Genomic DNA, 15446 nt, shown 5'->3' with positions numbered 1-15446 from the left:
TCTTTAGTAATTGCATAATATATGTATACAAGGGAAAGCAGCGGCTAATTGTGGTGCCTAATCAGAATCAGAATGAGGTGAAATCCATTACACTGCGCTCTGGGACGCACTGGTGGAAATTGAGAGTTGGGAGTGTGAATCTGGTTTGTTTGCCCACGCATGTTTCTAGAAAGCAATTCCTATAACGTGTGTTGTAATGCAACTTTGTGATGTTTTAGGTAAACTGGGAAACAAGTACACACAAGTCCCAATTAATTTCCCTTTACCTGGTTTAATCTCAGTTTCTGAATCATTCGGAATCAAATGGGGAAACAGATAATCACCATTTGCCTGTGAGGGCTACACCTCAAATATCCTAAGCAACATCCAAACTAGGTTAAATATAGTAATGTGGAAAAGGAGGCACACCCCTGAAAGCTTGTCTTTTTTATGTATTTGTAACCACATTCATTGACAAAGGTAACCCAATTAAACAAATCACATAAAATGTTGACTATGAAACCTTTACTTATGCCTTTACAATAAACAGCAATGCAATTCTATTGAACAGAAAAGTACACCTTCAAAAGTTCAGCTTCAATAAACCTACATTTCTTCTTTTGGAGTAATTCTGTTGTAGTTTTGCTTGTATGTTTGGAATCATTTTCCTGTTGCAATATCCATGTTCAGTTCAGCTTCAGGTTTTTGACAGACGGCCTCACATTCTCCTCAAGATATAGTACAAAACAGCGCATTTCAACTTGGCCAATTTGCCATCATTGAGTCAACAATTAAATCTACAGATTGGCCAGTCCCTGAGGGAGAAGAAGAGCAACCCTAATCATAACGCCACCACCTCTATGCTTTACGGTTGGTATTAGGTTCTTCTGTTCAAATGCACTGTTTTGTTGACATTGCATCAGGTATTACGGACAATTATTTTTTAACTTTGAATAAACAGTCCACTGCACAATGGTCCAGTAGGTTCGGTCCTTACCCTGCTGTATGTCAAACCTCAGTCTTGATATTCTTTTTTGAGAGCAGAGGCTTTTCTTCCTGACCACCCATAAGTTTGTGCAGTCACTTTCTAACAGTTGACTCATGCACTTGGATATTTATTACTGCAAGAGAGGCCTGTAGATAAGCTGATGTTACCCTGGGGTTCTTAGAGACATCCATGTGTATCTTTTGGTCAGTTTTGAATTTGGTGGGCAAACCTGTCCTACAGTATGTAAAGTATGTCCTATTTATGTTAAGCCATTCTATGTGATGGTAAAGGGGTGCACTCACTTTTCCTGCATAGGAAAATTGCATTTCTGTTTATTTTAATTACACACATAGTTTAAATGTGTATTTGTTTGTGTCATTTATAAATTGGGTAACCTTTGTCAATGGTTGGAATTTAGCTCAAATATCAAAACATTTTTTAAAAGAAAAGGAAAGGAAATACAACATTCCAGAGTTGGAACTTTGACTATTCTGAATGTTTTCACTGGAACATTGTGCAGCATGGCAGCGCACTGCTGAGGTAAGAGAAGAAGCAAAGGATTGTCTTTTTTAGGGATTTCCTTAATAGGACTCATAATATCCTAATTCAGTATGACTACCTTCAGCGTGTCCGATCAAATAAAGCACTGGGAGGTTTAGGCTACACAATAAATCCTGGGTGTTTAGACTTTTCCACTCCAATGGGCCATTGTGCTGGGCTAAACGGACACACACATACACACACACACACACACACACACACATGCTGCTCAGTCATTTCAAGGTGAACTCAATCAACAGAGAGAGCGTAACGTCAAAAAAGATTGCCTTGTGTCATTAAACCACCATCGACATGGGCTTGGCTTCTGGCATGGCGGGCAGGCCAGGGAATTACTAATCCCTGATCCTTTATTTAATGAGAGCACCAGGGCCAGAAGGCCTGCACCCCCTCGCCCTCAGTACCCGCCTGTCTGTCGGCACACTTGTTCTTGGTTTGGAGGCAGGGTGGTGGTGAGGCCCGGACGGTGCTGACACTGGCGGTGTTGACGTGGGTCTCAGCAGTTTTATCCCCTCAGTCTGCAGTGGAAAGCATGTACCTCAGCTCCAGCTTGCCTTTCTCTCTCCGCGGGAGGAGCTCGATTGGGCCCATGCTGCCAAGAGCTACATTACTGCATAGGTTCCACTATGGAGAAAATTGCATAATATGTGTATACAAGGGAACGCAGCGGCTAATTGTGGTGCCTAATCAGAATCAGAATGAGGTGAAATCTATTACACTGCGCTCTGGGACGCACTGGTGGAAATGGAGAGTTGGGAGTGTGAATCTGGTTTGTTTGCACACGCATGTTTCTAGAAAGCAATTCCTATAACGTGTGTTGTCCTGAACTGTGTGTGTGTGTGCTTTGCTCTGAGAGATCAGAGGGCGCGGGTAACACTGATGAGCGTCACAAATCACCTAATCACCCTAGTGTAACTTAATGGACTTAGATTACACAAGGAAGACAGAGCCTATTAGAAGAAAACTCTACCTAACATGGAGCCTCTATCAGGCTACTCCACTGTATGTTGTACAGAAGCCAGGCATATTAATCACCCGCCAGTACGTTCACACATACAAATGATCAATTCACCAAAGCAGTCTGAAGAGCTTTTGTGTGAACACGCAAAACTACAGCTGTCGCTAATAGCTACGAGTGTTCCACAGTCATTAGCCCTTTCATAATGAGAGGCCAGGTGTGAAATGCCAAACAGACCTCATTGAAAAGGCTAGCTAGTCATTCCATTTCAACAGATGGCTACAGAACAATCCAGTAATACAAATTAAATGCGAGGAGGAGGAAGAGTAACACATTGAAAGGCCATCGAGGCATTTAAACACAGATAACACTTCATAAAAGCAAAATTCACAAGTCGCAAAAGCGGGAATCATCATATTGGGAGTGTTAGGAGCAACTGCATTCTGGGACACTATCCATTCCAGTACTGGAAAAGAAGCTGGAATTCCTGGTGCTATGTAAACCGCGACAACAAGCGTTCCGGTCCTGTTGACATAGGGAAACATATTACTGTCAGCACTCCTTCAATATTTATGTTAGAGCCTCTGGCTCAGAGCTTAGCCGCAGTTAAACTAATCAATGGCAACGCGCTCCTCCATATGAGCGAATTTGCCGCCAAGCCTAGCAGACTTGGGTTCAAATGCTACTTGAAAAATGTCCAATACTACCAACGTTTGCTTTAGCTTTCCTATTGGGTCAGATGGGCAGGGATTATAGGTTCAGGCAGATTGGATTGGTCCAATAAGTCAGTAAAATACAATTCAGCATAAAAAGTGTTAAAAAATTATTTCAATTTGGATTTTAAACACAAGTTAACAGTTACAGCAGCGCCCTGCACAGGAAACAGAAAGAGCGAACAGTGGTCCAGTGCTACCTGCTTTATCACTGTAATCATGATTAAGCATCTGTTCCGGTTACAGGGAGATCCCTGTGTGCGCCAACAATGCTCGAGGAGTGCTCTAGAGACCACCACAGAGGCGCACAGATAGACTCACAGAGGACTGAATTCTGTCCCCTCCTTTCAGACTGCTTTTGAGGACAGAGAATAGCTCTGTATAAATTGTGTGTGTGTCTGTTTGTAGTTTATTGCATAACAGTTCCACATGAGCCCACCTCCCCTGTTCCCCCTACCTGGTGAGCAGACAGCAGTCGTGCACTAGGGTGTCCTCCACGTAGACACCCCTCTCCTCGTTGCTGCGGACGGCGTGGCCATTGTGGCGCCAGTGCAGGGAGAAGGTGGGCTCCAGGTAGGAGGCGGTGCACTGCAGGGGAAGCCGGTCCCCGTGGAACACCGCCTGTCTCAGGGACGGGATCAGCTGGAACAGGGGCAGCTCCAGAGGGCCATCTGAAAGGGGAGACGAGAACGACACCAGGGAGAGAGGGTCAGAGAGAGGACAATTACTCCTTCAAAGAGACAGATTGATTGGTGGGCAATGGGAATAGGAGAGGAGGGTTGTTCCCCGTTAATAAAAGTGATGATAATGTAAACACACAACTATACACTACATGCAGAAATTCAAATGTGCCCTAAAACATACTGGATATCAGGAGTAAACACCTTGGGAACAAAAGCTGTGGGGATCCTGTAGAGGACGGACAGCTACTGACATAATTCCCCAGCTGACTGAGGAGGATATTTTTGGCTGTCAAGAACATACAGCATTCTGTAGTCGTAAAAACACTAGAACTGTACCTGGCGCGACTTGAAGCACCTATCTAAGATCAGGTACCTTGGGAATACCTCAAAACCAAGGGAACACATTTGATTGGATGCGTAAAGACGTGAAGTGTGGTGTCAGACGAGAAGTGTGGCGGGCCATTCAGCAAATGGGTTGTAAAGCGCTTGCATTTATGGCGGCTGAGACATTCATTTCCAAGTCCTACATCTCTGGCTACATTACATCTCTGTTCTCCATGATACAGTATATAAATTATGTGACTGAGAGATGGTGAGATAGCCAAAGCACAGCACTATTCTCACTAATGGGAAGTGGTTGTATTAAACCAATAAATGTTTATTGTAAATGTATGATCTGGGTCGATTTTGTAAGGCATTAATTTGGATTTTATATATGCATATTTTATTGAATGCATAGATAATCCTAATCAATGCAAATATGTATATTAATACATTCAGTATCCCTCGAATATTGAAAAGGTTGAAAAGACATCTTTCAAATTATGTTTGCACACAGGGAAGTGTTAAGTATTGTATGCAATAAACATGCATATCTACTGGCCTAACACCATCCATCCATCTATCCATCTTCTTCCGCTTATCCGGCCTAACACCATCCACTTCTTAATACTGAGATGCAAATAACTGTTTGATAGTACCATTCATGGGCAGTGTATCCAATGAACTATCCCAAAGATAAGTTAAATTAATTTCCAAAGTTGTGAAACGACAATTCTAACCAATAATAATAATAAATAAAAATACAAATAAAATAATTCAAAATTGGCACAAAATAATTTTGACACATAGAATCACTAGCTTCTATAAAAAAAAAAAACAGCAGCGCATGCAGGAAATATCAATTAGATCATTGTTGATTTTTGAATGTAAGTGAAATTCACCCAAAACAGGCCCAAGGACATTACAATATAAAAAAAAATTCAAGAGTGAGAATTGGTATTAGTGCACAGAGAAAACAAGGAAAATGATCTTTTGTTATCAAAATGATCAACTTGTTGGATCACTGGGAGAAAACACACTGTGTGGACACGTTCTCTCTTTATCATTGGTTCAGTGCCACTCAACTAGTTTTCACATCATGTTAGAGGTATGTTTTCCTACAATGTGCCAAAATTCCATAGGCCTGGATTAGGTGGTTGAAGACAAGTTTGATTATATTGATCTGTTTGTCAGTGTCAGCAGTAGCCTAGAAGCGCCAGCAGCAGAAAATTTTGTCCACATAAAAAAGTATTCTAATGTCTCCAGTCAAATAAATTATAGTAGAATTGCACTACATGTTTTTATAGAAGGCTTGTGTTTTTTGGGGGCAAAATAAGAAACATGTAGAATAAAGCCTACGACAGTAACTCCACACTACTTGGAACTCAGCCATGTATTGAACAATCTTTTTTGTGACCAGTGATTGATAAAGGCTATAATTAGCTCAAATGATGATTCTCTAGCCTATTCACCACATCAGCAATAGGAAGCTACTCTCAGAAAAGTCTAAATCTTAAAATACGATGACAGATGTAGGCAATGTATTATTACAAAGGTGAAAATGAGTTTCTTAAATGCATATGAGGAAATATAATTTGTTGATCATTTATAAAGCAATGAACTAGAGCCACTATGTGGAGTGTAGCAGACGAAATGCAGTGTCCACAGAAGGACAGCATCCCCTTAGCCCGGTACCAGTCCTGTATAGGCGTGTTAACACTGGACCTTAGCCTAGGGCTAAGAGCCTCCTAAGCCCAGGGCTAAGCAAGTGTTCACAAGTGCATATTTTGAAGTGGGCTAGCACCACACTTAGCCTAGGGCTGGCTGGTCCTGCAGAGTTAACATCGACTTTTCATGGCCAGTCCCAAAAACCAGAGGTGGGGGACTCGAGTCACATGACTTGACTCGAGTCTGACTCGAGTCACAATTTTCAGGACTTGTGACTTGCTTGATTAAAGTATGAAAATGACTTGACTTGACTTTGACTTGAGAACAAGTTACTTGAGACTTGACTTGACTTGAAGTGGAAGACTCGACAATGACTTGAACTTATAATAAACAAACAGCAATACAATTATTTTATATGTTGTGACATCAGCAGCACTAATCAGCGCATGTGCCTTTAACGCTGCACAATTCAAACCGCGCCAAACATGGCAGACAGTAAAGTTAGTCGAGCTCCACAAATTGTATCGTTTGGATACAAGGACTTTGAACTGGACCGTGTGAATAAAAAACGATTTGCCAGATGCAAAATATGCAACAACGTCAAATTTCATTCTTCATTTTAAGAACCACAAGGAAAGGTAAGAAAGTAATCTCTTTATATTCAGTTTCACTAAGATCTATAACGATTAAGTAATGAATTAATATTTTGTTTGTCATAATTTGGCCTTGGTTGCATATTTTATTTTATTTTTTCTTGTTAGAAATGTGACCATTATCATTACAGAATACGTCTGGTAAATAGTTGTAAGGGAATTTGACTATAACAGTGGCATAGCCTGAATTTTAATGTTGATGGGCATCTTAAAATGAGCGGGCATGTATATTATTACACATAGGCTATAATGTCTGTATTAAATGTGGGCATTTTCAAGTGTTTGTGGACTGCGTGTGGAAACTAAAAAGCATTGTGCTTACTCCATAACAGTTAACTTTACTGCATGAAAGGCAAACATGGAGGCGCCGATGTGATTACTAGCACCTAAACATTTCGAAGAGCTTTTTTTTAAAAGAATAATTACAGCGTAATTACATATTGGGCAATTTTTCAGTCACAATAATTAGTTTATAAGGTTGTTATTATTAGCCCTTATTACATGTATTGGCTGAATTCCAGTGCAGAATGCGTGTTATTTCTTCAGACCGTTCCCATGAAAAACAGCGCGTTGCTATGGACGCAGCAGGATTCTAACCAGAGACGGAACGGACTATTTTCTTTAGAGGAAGCAATACAATCGTTTTTAAATCAATAAATTCCTTTTGAAATCAATATTTTGTGTCAAATTATTGATTTATTTGGTAGGTAGCCATGTAATAAGCGGGATAAGGTATAGCGAGGCGGTTGTTATAGCGAATACAACCCCTTCAGGCTGATTCAAGATCCCTCCGCTTCGTCCCCCCAAAAAATGTTACCGCGGAGGAGAAAAATATTTGATTTTGAAATCGAGCTTCGCACCGAGCGCACGACAGAAACAGAGGACAGTGTGTGTGTGTGCTCATCTCTTTAGTACTGTGACTTGACTTGAAACTTATAAGAACTCGACTTGACTTGCTTAGGGTGAACCCTTGACTTGACTTGACTTGCTTGATTTATCTGAACTGTGACTTGAGACTTGACTCGAGACTTGATGGTTAAGACTTGAGACTTGCTTGGACTTGACCATGTGTGACTTGTCCCCATCTCTGCCAAAAACACAGTGACAAAATTACCAATGTGAAACGGGGTCAGGAACAAAACCATAGAACGTTTATTTTCCAATTGCAAAACCTGCCCTTTCACTTAATGTACATAGAGTACACTCTAGACGGGCACCGTTACCAACAGCTCCGTATTTCTCTTTCAGTCCCTTCACTCTACAAACTTTATTTCATTAATACTTGCTAAATCTTAGCAAAGTTGTTTTTGCAGCTTACTTTGGAAGTAAATCTAGCAAATATGTCAAAAGAATGAAGGTTGACTAACGTTTTTCTCTTTCTTTGCGTAATTCTAACAAAGTTGTCAAAGCAGAGCGGGCATCTTGATCAACCGATGTCATGAAGTCGTTAATTGAATCGTGGTAGCGTAACATTGATTGGGTGTCAATTATGTAAGCTACTGCAACATTATTTGCAATGCCAGAGAGAACATAATATTACCCTATTATAGAATGTAAAATGGCATTGTGTCGTATTTGTCCGTTAGCCCAGGGCTTAAGAATACAAGTGTGAAGCCTAGGGTTAAACCTTAGCCCAGGGTTAATAAACTATTGTGTGAACACAGGCTAAGCTAACCCAGGGCCAACATTAGCCTGGGGCTAAGATAGCCCAGGGCTTAGAACAATGCAGTGTGAAAAGGCCCTATCTGCCTTCTGGCAAAACACAACTAGGACCATACATTAAGAGTTAGCAAGACAGCACAAACATATTTGACACCGAACTCACCCCACACCAACAACTGCTAATCATTCTAGATGGCAAACAGTTAAACGTGAATCTCCTGATGAATGGAAACAAGTCATACCCCACCGTTTCCTGAATATGATTAGGCCATTTCAAACGCGCTGACAGCACTTGTTATTCTACCCAGATGTTTCCCTGTAATATTCAGTCTTTTCAAGAATGTGGAGTTGATTAAACTTGAAACCACTGGCCTGACCACAGTGACTGAGGCCCTTTGGGTCTGTGTGCGTAAGTCTTCTTACGGAGTGACCGTAAGAGGACCATGTCACCGCTCTGGTGTCATGTGTTAAATTATTACCCAAACACCACTGGAGACCATGTGTGAGAGAATCAGCCAAAGCTTGCAAACATTGGCTGGGAACTCACAGAGGGCCTGCCCTGCATGCATTTCCCAGATGAGTGCGTGTGTGTGTTGCTTATTTCTCACTATTCGACAAGCTGACCAGACATTGCCCTGACCACTCACTGAGGAAAGGACCGGATCCTGGCAGGAAAACACTCCTCCCACCTTCCTTCTCCACCCTCCGTTCCCCCTCGTTTAAGAACCACCCTCACCTGAACACCACGTCAGGCAGCACAAAAAGGAGGAAGCAGTAAGATGCGCTCACTCCGATATCTGATTCTAATCACAACTTCGAAAGAGAACATTCAAGGGAGAACAAAGGGGGAGGATATGTATGGAATTAAAGTGGAACCTAATATAGACTAACCTAATAAAAGGAAAAGCAGATCCCGTTAGGTATAAGTGCAAGGGGAGGGCTGTGTCAGTTGTCACCTAATCGGCATACACTCTTAGTAATACCACAACCTATAGCATATAACCTTTAGTTCCCATCGTGTGCGAAATGAGATACCAAGGGCCACACAGCAAACCATGACATGAAGTGAACCTGTGTGGGGTTAATAAGCATCTAAATAACATTACAGGACGCGGTTGTTAGTGCACTGTACTGTGTCCAATTGAGGAGGCTCTTGCCAAGGCAACAAATGATGGTAGGAGGCAGTCCTGGAGGGAGTAGGATCACACAAAGGCTTGCAGAGAGGGAGTCCTGAACATGAACACTGTAACCCCATCATGGTTGAGCTGAGGTAGAAAAAGAAAATACACTATTCTAAACCGCCTAATTCCACTTCTGGATATCTGTCATCTGATTTGGGTGGAATTGTACGATAATGGCTGAGATTGTTTGAGATATTCAGGACATCTATGCTAGCGAACACAGATAAGAAGAGTATGACCACTCGACTGATCAAACAGAACTGCGACAAATAACACACTCGACCCCCCCCCCCCCCCCACACACACACACATGCTAATTTTCATTTCTAGCAGTGACTCATGTTCTTTTTTATTTCATCCTGTTGCAATGTCCTTTAAGCGTGAGCAAGATGTAGAGAGCGTGGGAGCAGAGCTGGGGGAAAGCAGCTATCAGGAATTAGATGCGATTCCCCCGTGACTCAAAGCACACAACGCAGCATGGACATGAAGGTGCCAGACCATACTCCAGCTAGCTATCTCTCCGCTCCCTTGAGTCCTCCATCTCACAGGTCATTCACTCACCCAACACACACAGAGGGCCGATCAGACAGCAGGACGGACAGTAATATTAAGACAGATATGTGGCAGCTGAATGTACAAGTACAATCCTGGACAGGAGTCAAAGCTAAAGAGCCTTAACCTTTGTCCATCTCCTTACTGCTGTGTGGCAGGCGACGTGTCCTTTGGTCTGACGCGACTGGGAATCAAACCCACATCCTTCCAGTCTCAGGGTGTAAACACTACCCACCAGGCCAGTGAATTGGTCCACTCTAAATCCACCCGTTAGCTTTGTGGGACTTCCCAAATTCAAACACATAAATACAAATTAAGGGTGTTGAGATGCAACTACATCTGTTACGCATGACTTGTATAGACAGACAAGGGTCCCGTGTGTGTGTGTGTTGTGTTGTGGGTGTGTGTTATTTACTGTGTGCCCCGGGGATATGGGTCAGGGACAGCACGTTTGACGACCTACCGCATTGGAGCTGGTTCTCCCTCAGGTTACGGACCTGGAGGCCGCGGAGGTGTGTGGGGTAAACACACACGGTGTCGTTGCCCAGGCGTGCGCCGTTGGCACTGGCCCAGTGCAGCAGCCACCGCAGCTGGCAGTCACAGAACAGAGACTCTGTGGAGAAGTGCCTGGGGGAGGGGGCATCACAAGGCATTACAACCAGGGCACCCGCGATCCGTGGGGGACATTACAGTACTGTGTGAGATCATGTCTGCGGGTCTCCGTGTTAGTGTCTCTGTGTGTCTGATTTAAGAGGTGTGTGTGTGTGAGCGTGTTTGTTTGGTTTTCATATTCTTACAGGACTTTGAGAGACACGAGGTGTGCGAACAGTCCCAAGGGCAATGAAGAGAATATGTTTCCAGATAGATTTCTGTGGGAAGAAAAAAGGCCAAAAACACATCGGACTGGTTTACTTTGAAAAAGCACAATAGGCACAGAATCCACATACACATTCCTCTGAAACAGCCTTATCTTAGAGGAACAACATCTTTGCTACACACTCATCTTCAATTGTGAAGACAGGGCTGTGTGTTTTCAATTTAGAGATTACTCACAATTTAGAGAGATTGCCAAGGTCTAAAAACATTTCAGGAGAGAGGCAGCCAATCCGATTGTTGGACAGATCCCTATAAGGACAAAAAGGAAAGTTAAGTGTGGCTTTGTGGTGAGGCAAGCCCATCTGACTTAAACCATTACGAGAACTGTTCATCGCCGAACAACTGGCGGTGAGGGATAGGGAATAGAATGATCTTGGCTGTGACAGCGTGTGTGTTTCATCTTTGTTCATAGCTAATCTAATAACGGGAGCTTAAGTAGCTTGAGAAACTGACGCTAAACCACCAGTCTAATGTTTACTTATGTCAACTGGCGGCCGTTCAACCCTGACCTTCACCAAACCCTTCATCCATTGCCATCTATCCTCACACACCTCCTTACACGCACACACAGGCGCACGCACACAGGGCTGTCGTGGCTGTGCGCCCTTCCCCTCTATAATTACAGTGCTGCTTTGCTGAAGCAGCTGTGGGAAAATAAGCAAGGCACTACAGTAATCACCAGTTGGGGAGCACTTAAATTAGCACTCGGCTGATTCCAGAGCCTGGCGCTCACGCGCCCAAAATCAGCACCGTCGCACCGCCCCGGCAGCCCATAACCTGCTAACAATCACCACGGAATGAAGTCATTTACACGCCGGGGTTTATCCGAGACCATCTGCGCGTGTGTCTGGGCACGTTTGATCTACCACTTCAGGAAAGAATGAATTTGCTGCTTCTTCATTAATTACAGAATGATTCATTATGCTGCTCCGTCATAATTGCCACGGTGTAATGCCCACCCCTCCCCAATGCCCTCCCACCACACCCCCCAAGGCCCTGGCCTGGTTCCTAGGGGAGGCACACCCACTGAGAGGAGTCCCTTTATACTTACAGTCTCCTTAGAGCCGTCAGTCCGCAGAAGGCTCCGTGCTCCACCGTGCTAATCAAATTATTACTCAAGTCCCTGAAAGAAAGAAAGAAAGAAAGAAAGGAAGAGAAAGGGAGAGAGGGGAGAAAAGGGATGAGATCAGAGGACAAAGAGAAAGATAAAGAGAAAATATCAGGGGACAAAGAGAAAGATAAAGAGAAAATATCAGGGGACAAAGAGAAATATAAAGAGAAAATATCAGGGGACAAAGAGAAAGATAAATAGAAAATATCAGGGGACAAAAAGAAAGATAAAGAGAAAATATCAGGGGACAAAGAGAAAGATAAAGAAAAGAAAGACAGGACAGAGAGAAAGAGAGGCCAGACAAAATAGCAGAGGAAGGAAGGGTGAAAGAAGTCCGTCATCATGATATTGTTGATTACAAAGTCACATTGCTGGGAGGTGCCCCAAAGGGCTGTCTCATCTGGTAGTCTAGTGCGTGAATGACAGTGGCGGTGAGATGGGATAGGCTCTCATCTGCGTCCTAACATGCACACTCACTGTAACATCAAGACGTAATCTTGCGCATCCCACAATTCACTCAGAACGTGCCTACTGACATGTATAAAGCAATATATAAATTAAACTATATATCATTTGTGTGAGGCTAAAGGGTAAGAAGGCATACATGATGGTGTGATTTCCGAAGGTCAAGATGACGTGTTAGGCACCCTTTTGATGTATTCAGACAGGACATCCATTTTTAAATAATCATCATATTTATCAATAGTGACTGTAGGCCTGCGCATCAAAAGTTGCATGCGGGTCTGACATTATGTGTCCAGCTTTTTACAGTCTTGGTTTCAACCAGGATCAATCTTTTCTCAGTCACCACTCACAGTCCCTCGCTTAACCCCCTAACAGACATAACTAAAAATGGACCTGAATATTTCTGTAACATCCTTTTTCTCCGTTTTCTCTCAGGCCAAAGAAAACTTCCTGAAATTGTGTTCCCCCGGTTTCCTTTTGATTGGGCCTGTTGGGAGTGATGTGAATTAGAGGGAGTCTAGCTCTCTCTCCGTCCAGATGTGTGTCGTAGTAATGGGTAAACCAATGCACTTACACACTTTGCAATAGTATTTTTGATGATGTACTGAATCGTATTGACAATACTGCAATATTATTATTATCCTGTGTTTTTCCTTCATACTTGATCTCTGCAGGTTTATAGCATTTTGTTAGATTTTAGCAATTTATGATTGACTAAAACTTGTTTAATCACAGGCGTGTCTTGCCCCTTTGCATACAGTGAACAATATGTATGTAATATTAAATTCCAATAAAATCCCATTACGAAAATACCATACAAATCCGAATACGTATAGAATCATGACATTTGCAATGCATATCATTTTGGCAAGTATCATGATAATGTCATTTGGTAAAGCCTACAGTACAAAAGTGCAGTTATGGGTAGTGGAGTTGTTTCAGCCTAATCCCAGCCACTGTAAAATGGCAGTCATATAAATATGCAAGGCCAGCCAAAGGAATAAAAACAATACCATTAGCACTTATTCTGTGCCACATTCCCAATGTAACCATAAATATTGAAAAATAAGTTTTATTTGTGAGGCACTGCTTATAAAACCAAACAATCATTCTCAGCTGTTCGAAGGCAGAGAGGCATAATTTAACATTCTACTGTAATAAATCATTTGAGAGAGTCAAAGAAAAAAGATTCACAAAGAATCAAGGAAATGTCAAACAATTAAAAGGCCATGCTTTCCAAATCATTAAAGAAAAAGTGAGGCTTAGACCACCATCTATGAATGACTGGTCAGATGGAGCTGATGCTAATTCTGTCCTCCTAAAAGCATTATACACAGCAAAAAAGAAAGACAGAACCACGCATACAGAAACTATCATTAATGTCAGATAGATGTCTCCTGTCTCTACCTAATGATGTGTGTCTGCTGTTAAATTGTTTGGTCCAGAGTTAAAACACACTCGGTCTGCACCATTACCCCAACCCACCCTTTCAACGCTACCACTCCAAGGACTAAAATTATCCTCCAAGCTGATTTTCCCCACATGCTTATTTTCTTACTTTGCCAGTGGATTTTTGGTGGTCTTCAATGATTGGCATACAGGGATTGAGGTTTGGCTCAAGTTCTTTTGGCCCAGACAAAGTCTTGAATGCCCAACCCTGTTCCCGGAGAGCTACCGTTATGACTAACCAGACTTAGCATTTCATCCGGACGATTATTCAAATCAAGATTGGGGTTGGAGTGAAAACATTCAGGACGATAAACTCTCCAGGAACAGGGCTGGGCGGCCATTATCTAAGTACACACGGGCAGTTTCTCTCCAATCCTCCCTCTTAGTTCTGAGGCTCCAAAGGGTGGTTTTCAAGCACTGCTTCACTGTATAAAAACAAAACTAGCATTACAAGAGCTATCATGAGAGGGGCAAACTGAGCACGGCTAGTGAGCCGAGAATATAGAACTGAAGGGCAGACAGAGAGCTACTGTCTGACCCAGGATGGCAGATACTGTGGGGAGAACAAGTATTTTCCTACTTACAAAGCATGTAGAGGTCTGTAATTTTTATCATAGGTACTATTCAACTGTGAGAGACGGAATCTAAAACAAAAATCGAGAAAATCACATTGTATGATTTTTAATAATGAATTAGCATTTCATTGCATGACATAAGTATTTGATCATCTACCAACCAGTAAGAATTCCGTCTCTCACAGACCTGTACGTTTTTGAACTTGTTACCTGTATAAAAGACACCTGTCCACACACTCAATCAAACAGACTCCAACCTCTCCACAATGGCTTGTTCTCCCCACTGTATCCCTCCTCTATAATATTATGCAACACTTACTGAGGAAGTAGGAGAAAGGTAATTCACTATGCCTCTAGCCTAGCACCTCTCGTTCACAGCAGTCAGCAGCTAACCCAAGCCAGAGACCTCAGCCTAAGTGCTCCTGTCTTAGAGTTAAGCACTCAGCAGTTAATCAGATAAGCCTGAGGTCAGAGGTGAGCAGTGAGGGAGGTCAGATGCAGGGTCACAGGTGGGTAGAAATGGCAAACTAAGTCTTTACCAAGTTACACACAACACAGAATGAGCTGCCGGGGGCACCCGTTACAACATTCGTATAACCCAATCGCTGGGCACTGTGCTGCCATCTCCCACGCAGTGTTTCTCAAGGTACTATGAGCAGTGAACAGACAATGACAGCTGTAACGCATCTTTGGTCATTACATCTGCTGCGGGTTATTTTGTACTGTGAGAAGCAGACGGGAACATCGGCAGCCACTGTTGTTTTGATCTTATGCTGTGGGTTACTCTGTTTTCACGTCAATCATGTATCCCAGTTAAACATAGCTGGTTCTCTAGTGGACATTTGTGTGTCTGGCTAGATAGTTGCATTGTATTGTTAGGTGATTGGCAGCGGATAGAGAGAAAGGCAGGATGGGAGTCCAGTTGAGTAAATAAGTCCTGTTTCCTGAGAGAGGTCTGTTTGTAGCTTCGGTCAGAGTTGGTCACACACACATATACACACACAGAAGCTCTCTCTCACACAGTCCCTCTCACACACACAAACACACTTCACTC

The 15446-nt window shown here is 42.7% G+C and overlaps 1 protein-coding gene across 3 annotated transcripts in view; it reads right to left on the bottom strand.

Moving 5' to 3' along the window:
* LOC105025939 (adhesion G protein-coupled receptor A3) overlaps positions 1-15446 on the bottom strand; it is a 177754-nt gene that overhangs the window by 130018 nt on the left and 32290 nt on the right. For all 3 annotated transcript variants that reach the window (XM_020047631.3, XM_013134275.4, XM_020047632.3), the window contains exons 3-7: positions 11844-11915; positions 10970-11041; positions 10714-10785; positions 10380-10543; positions 3654-3867 (exon numbers count right to left, since the gene is read on the bottom strand). In XM_020047631.3, the coding sequence (XP_019903190.2) occupies positions 3654-3867; positions 10380-10543; positions 10714-10785; positions 10970-11041; positions 11844-11915 (594 nt within the window). The remainder of the gene's footprint in view (positions 1-3653; positions 3868-10379; positions 10544-10713; positions 10786-10969; positions 11042-11843; positions 11916-15446) is intronic.

Source organism: Esox lucius, chromosome 6 (genome assembly GCF_011004845.1).
Source record: "Esox lucius isolate fEsoLuc1 chromosome 6, fEsoLuc1.pri, whole genome shotgun sequence".
NCBI lineage: Eukaryota > Metazoa > Chordata > Actinopteri > Esociformes > Esocidae > Esox > Esox lucius.
This window is presented reverse-complemented; position numbering and strand designations above follow the sequence as displayed.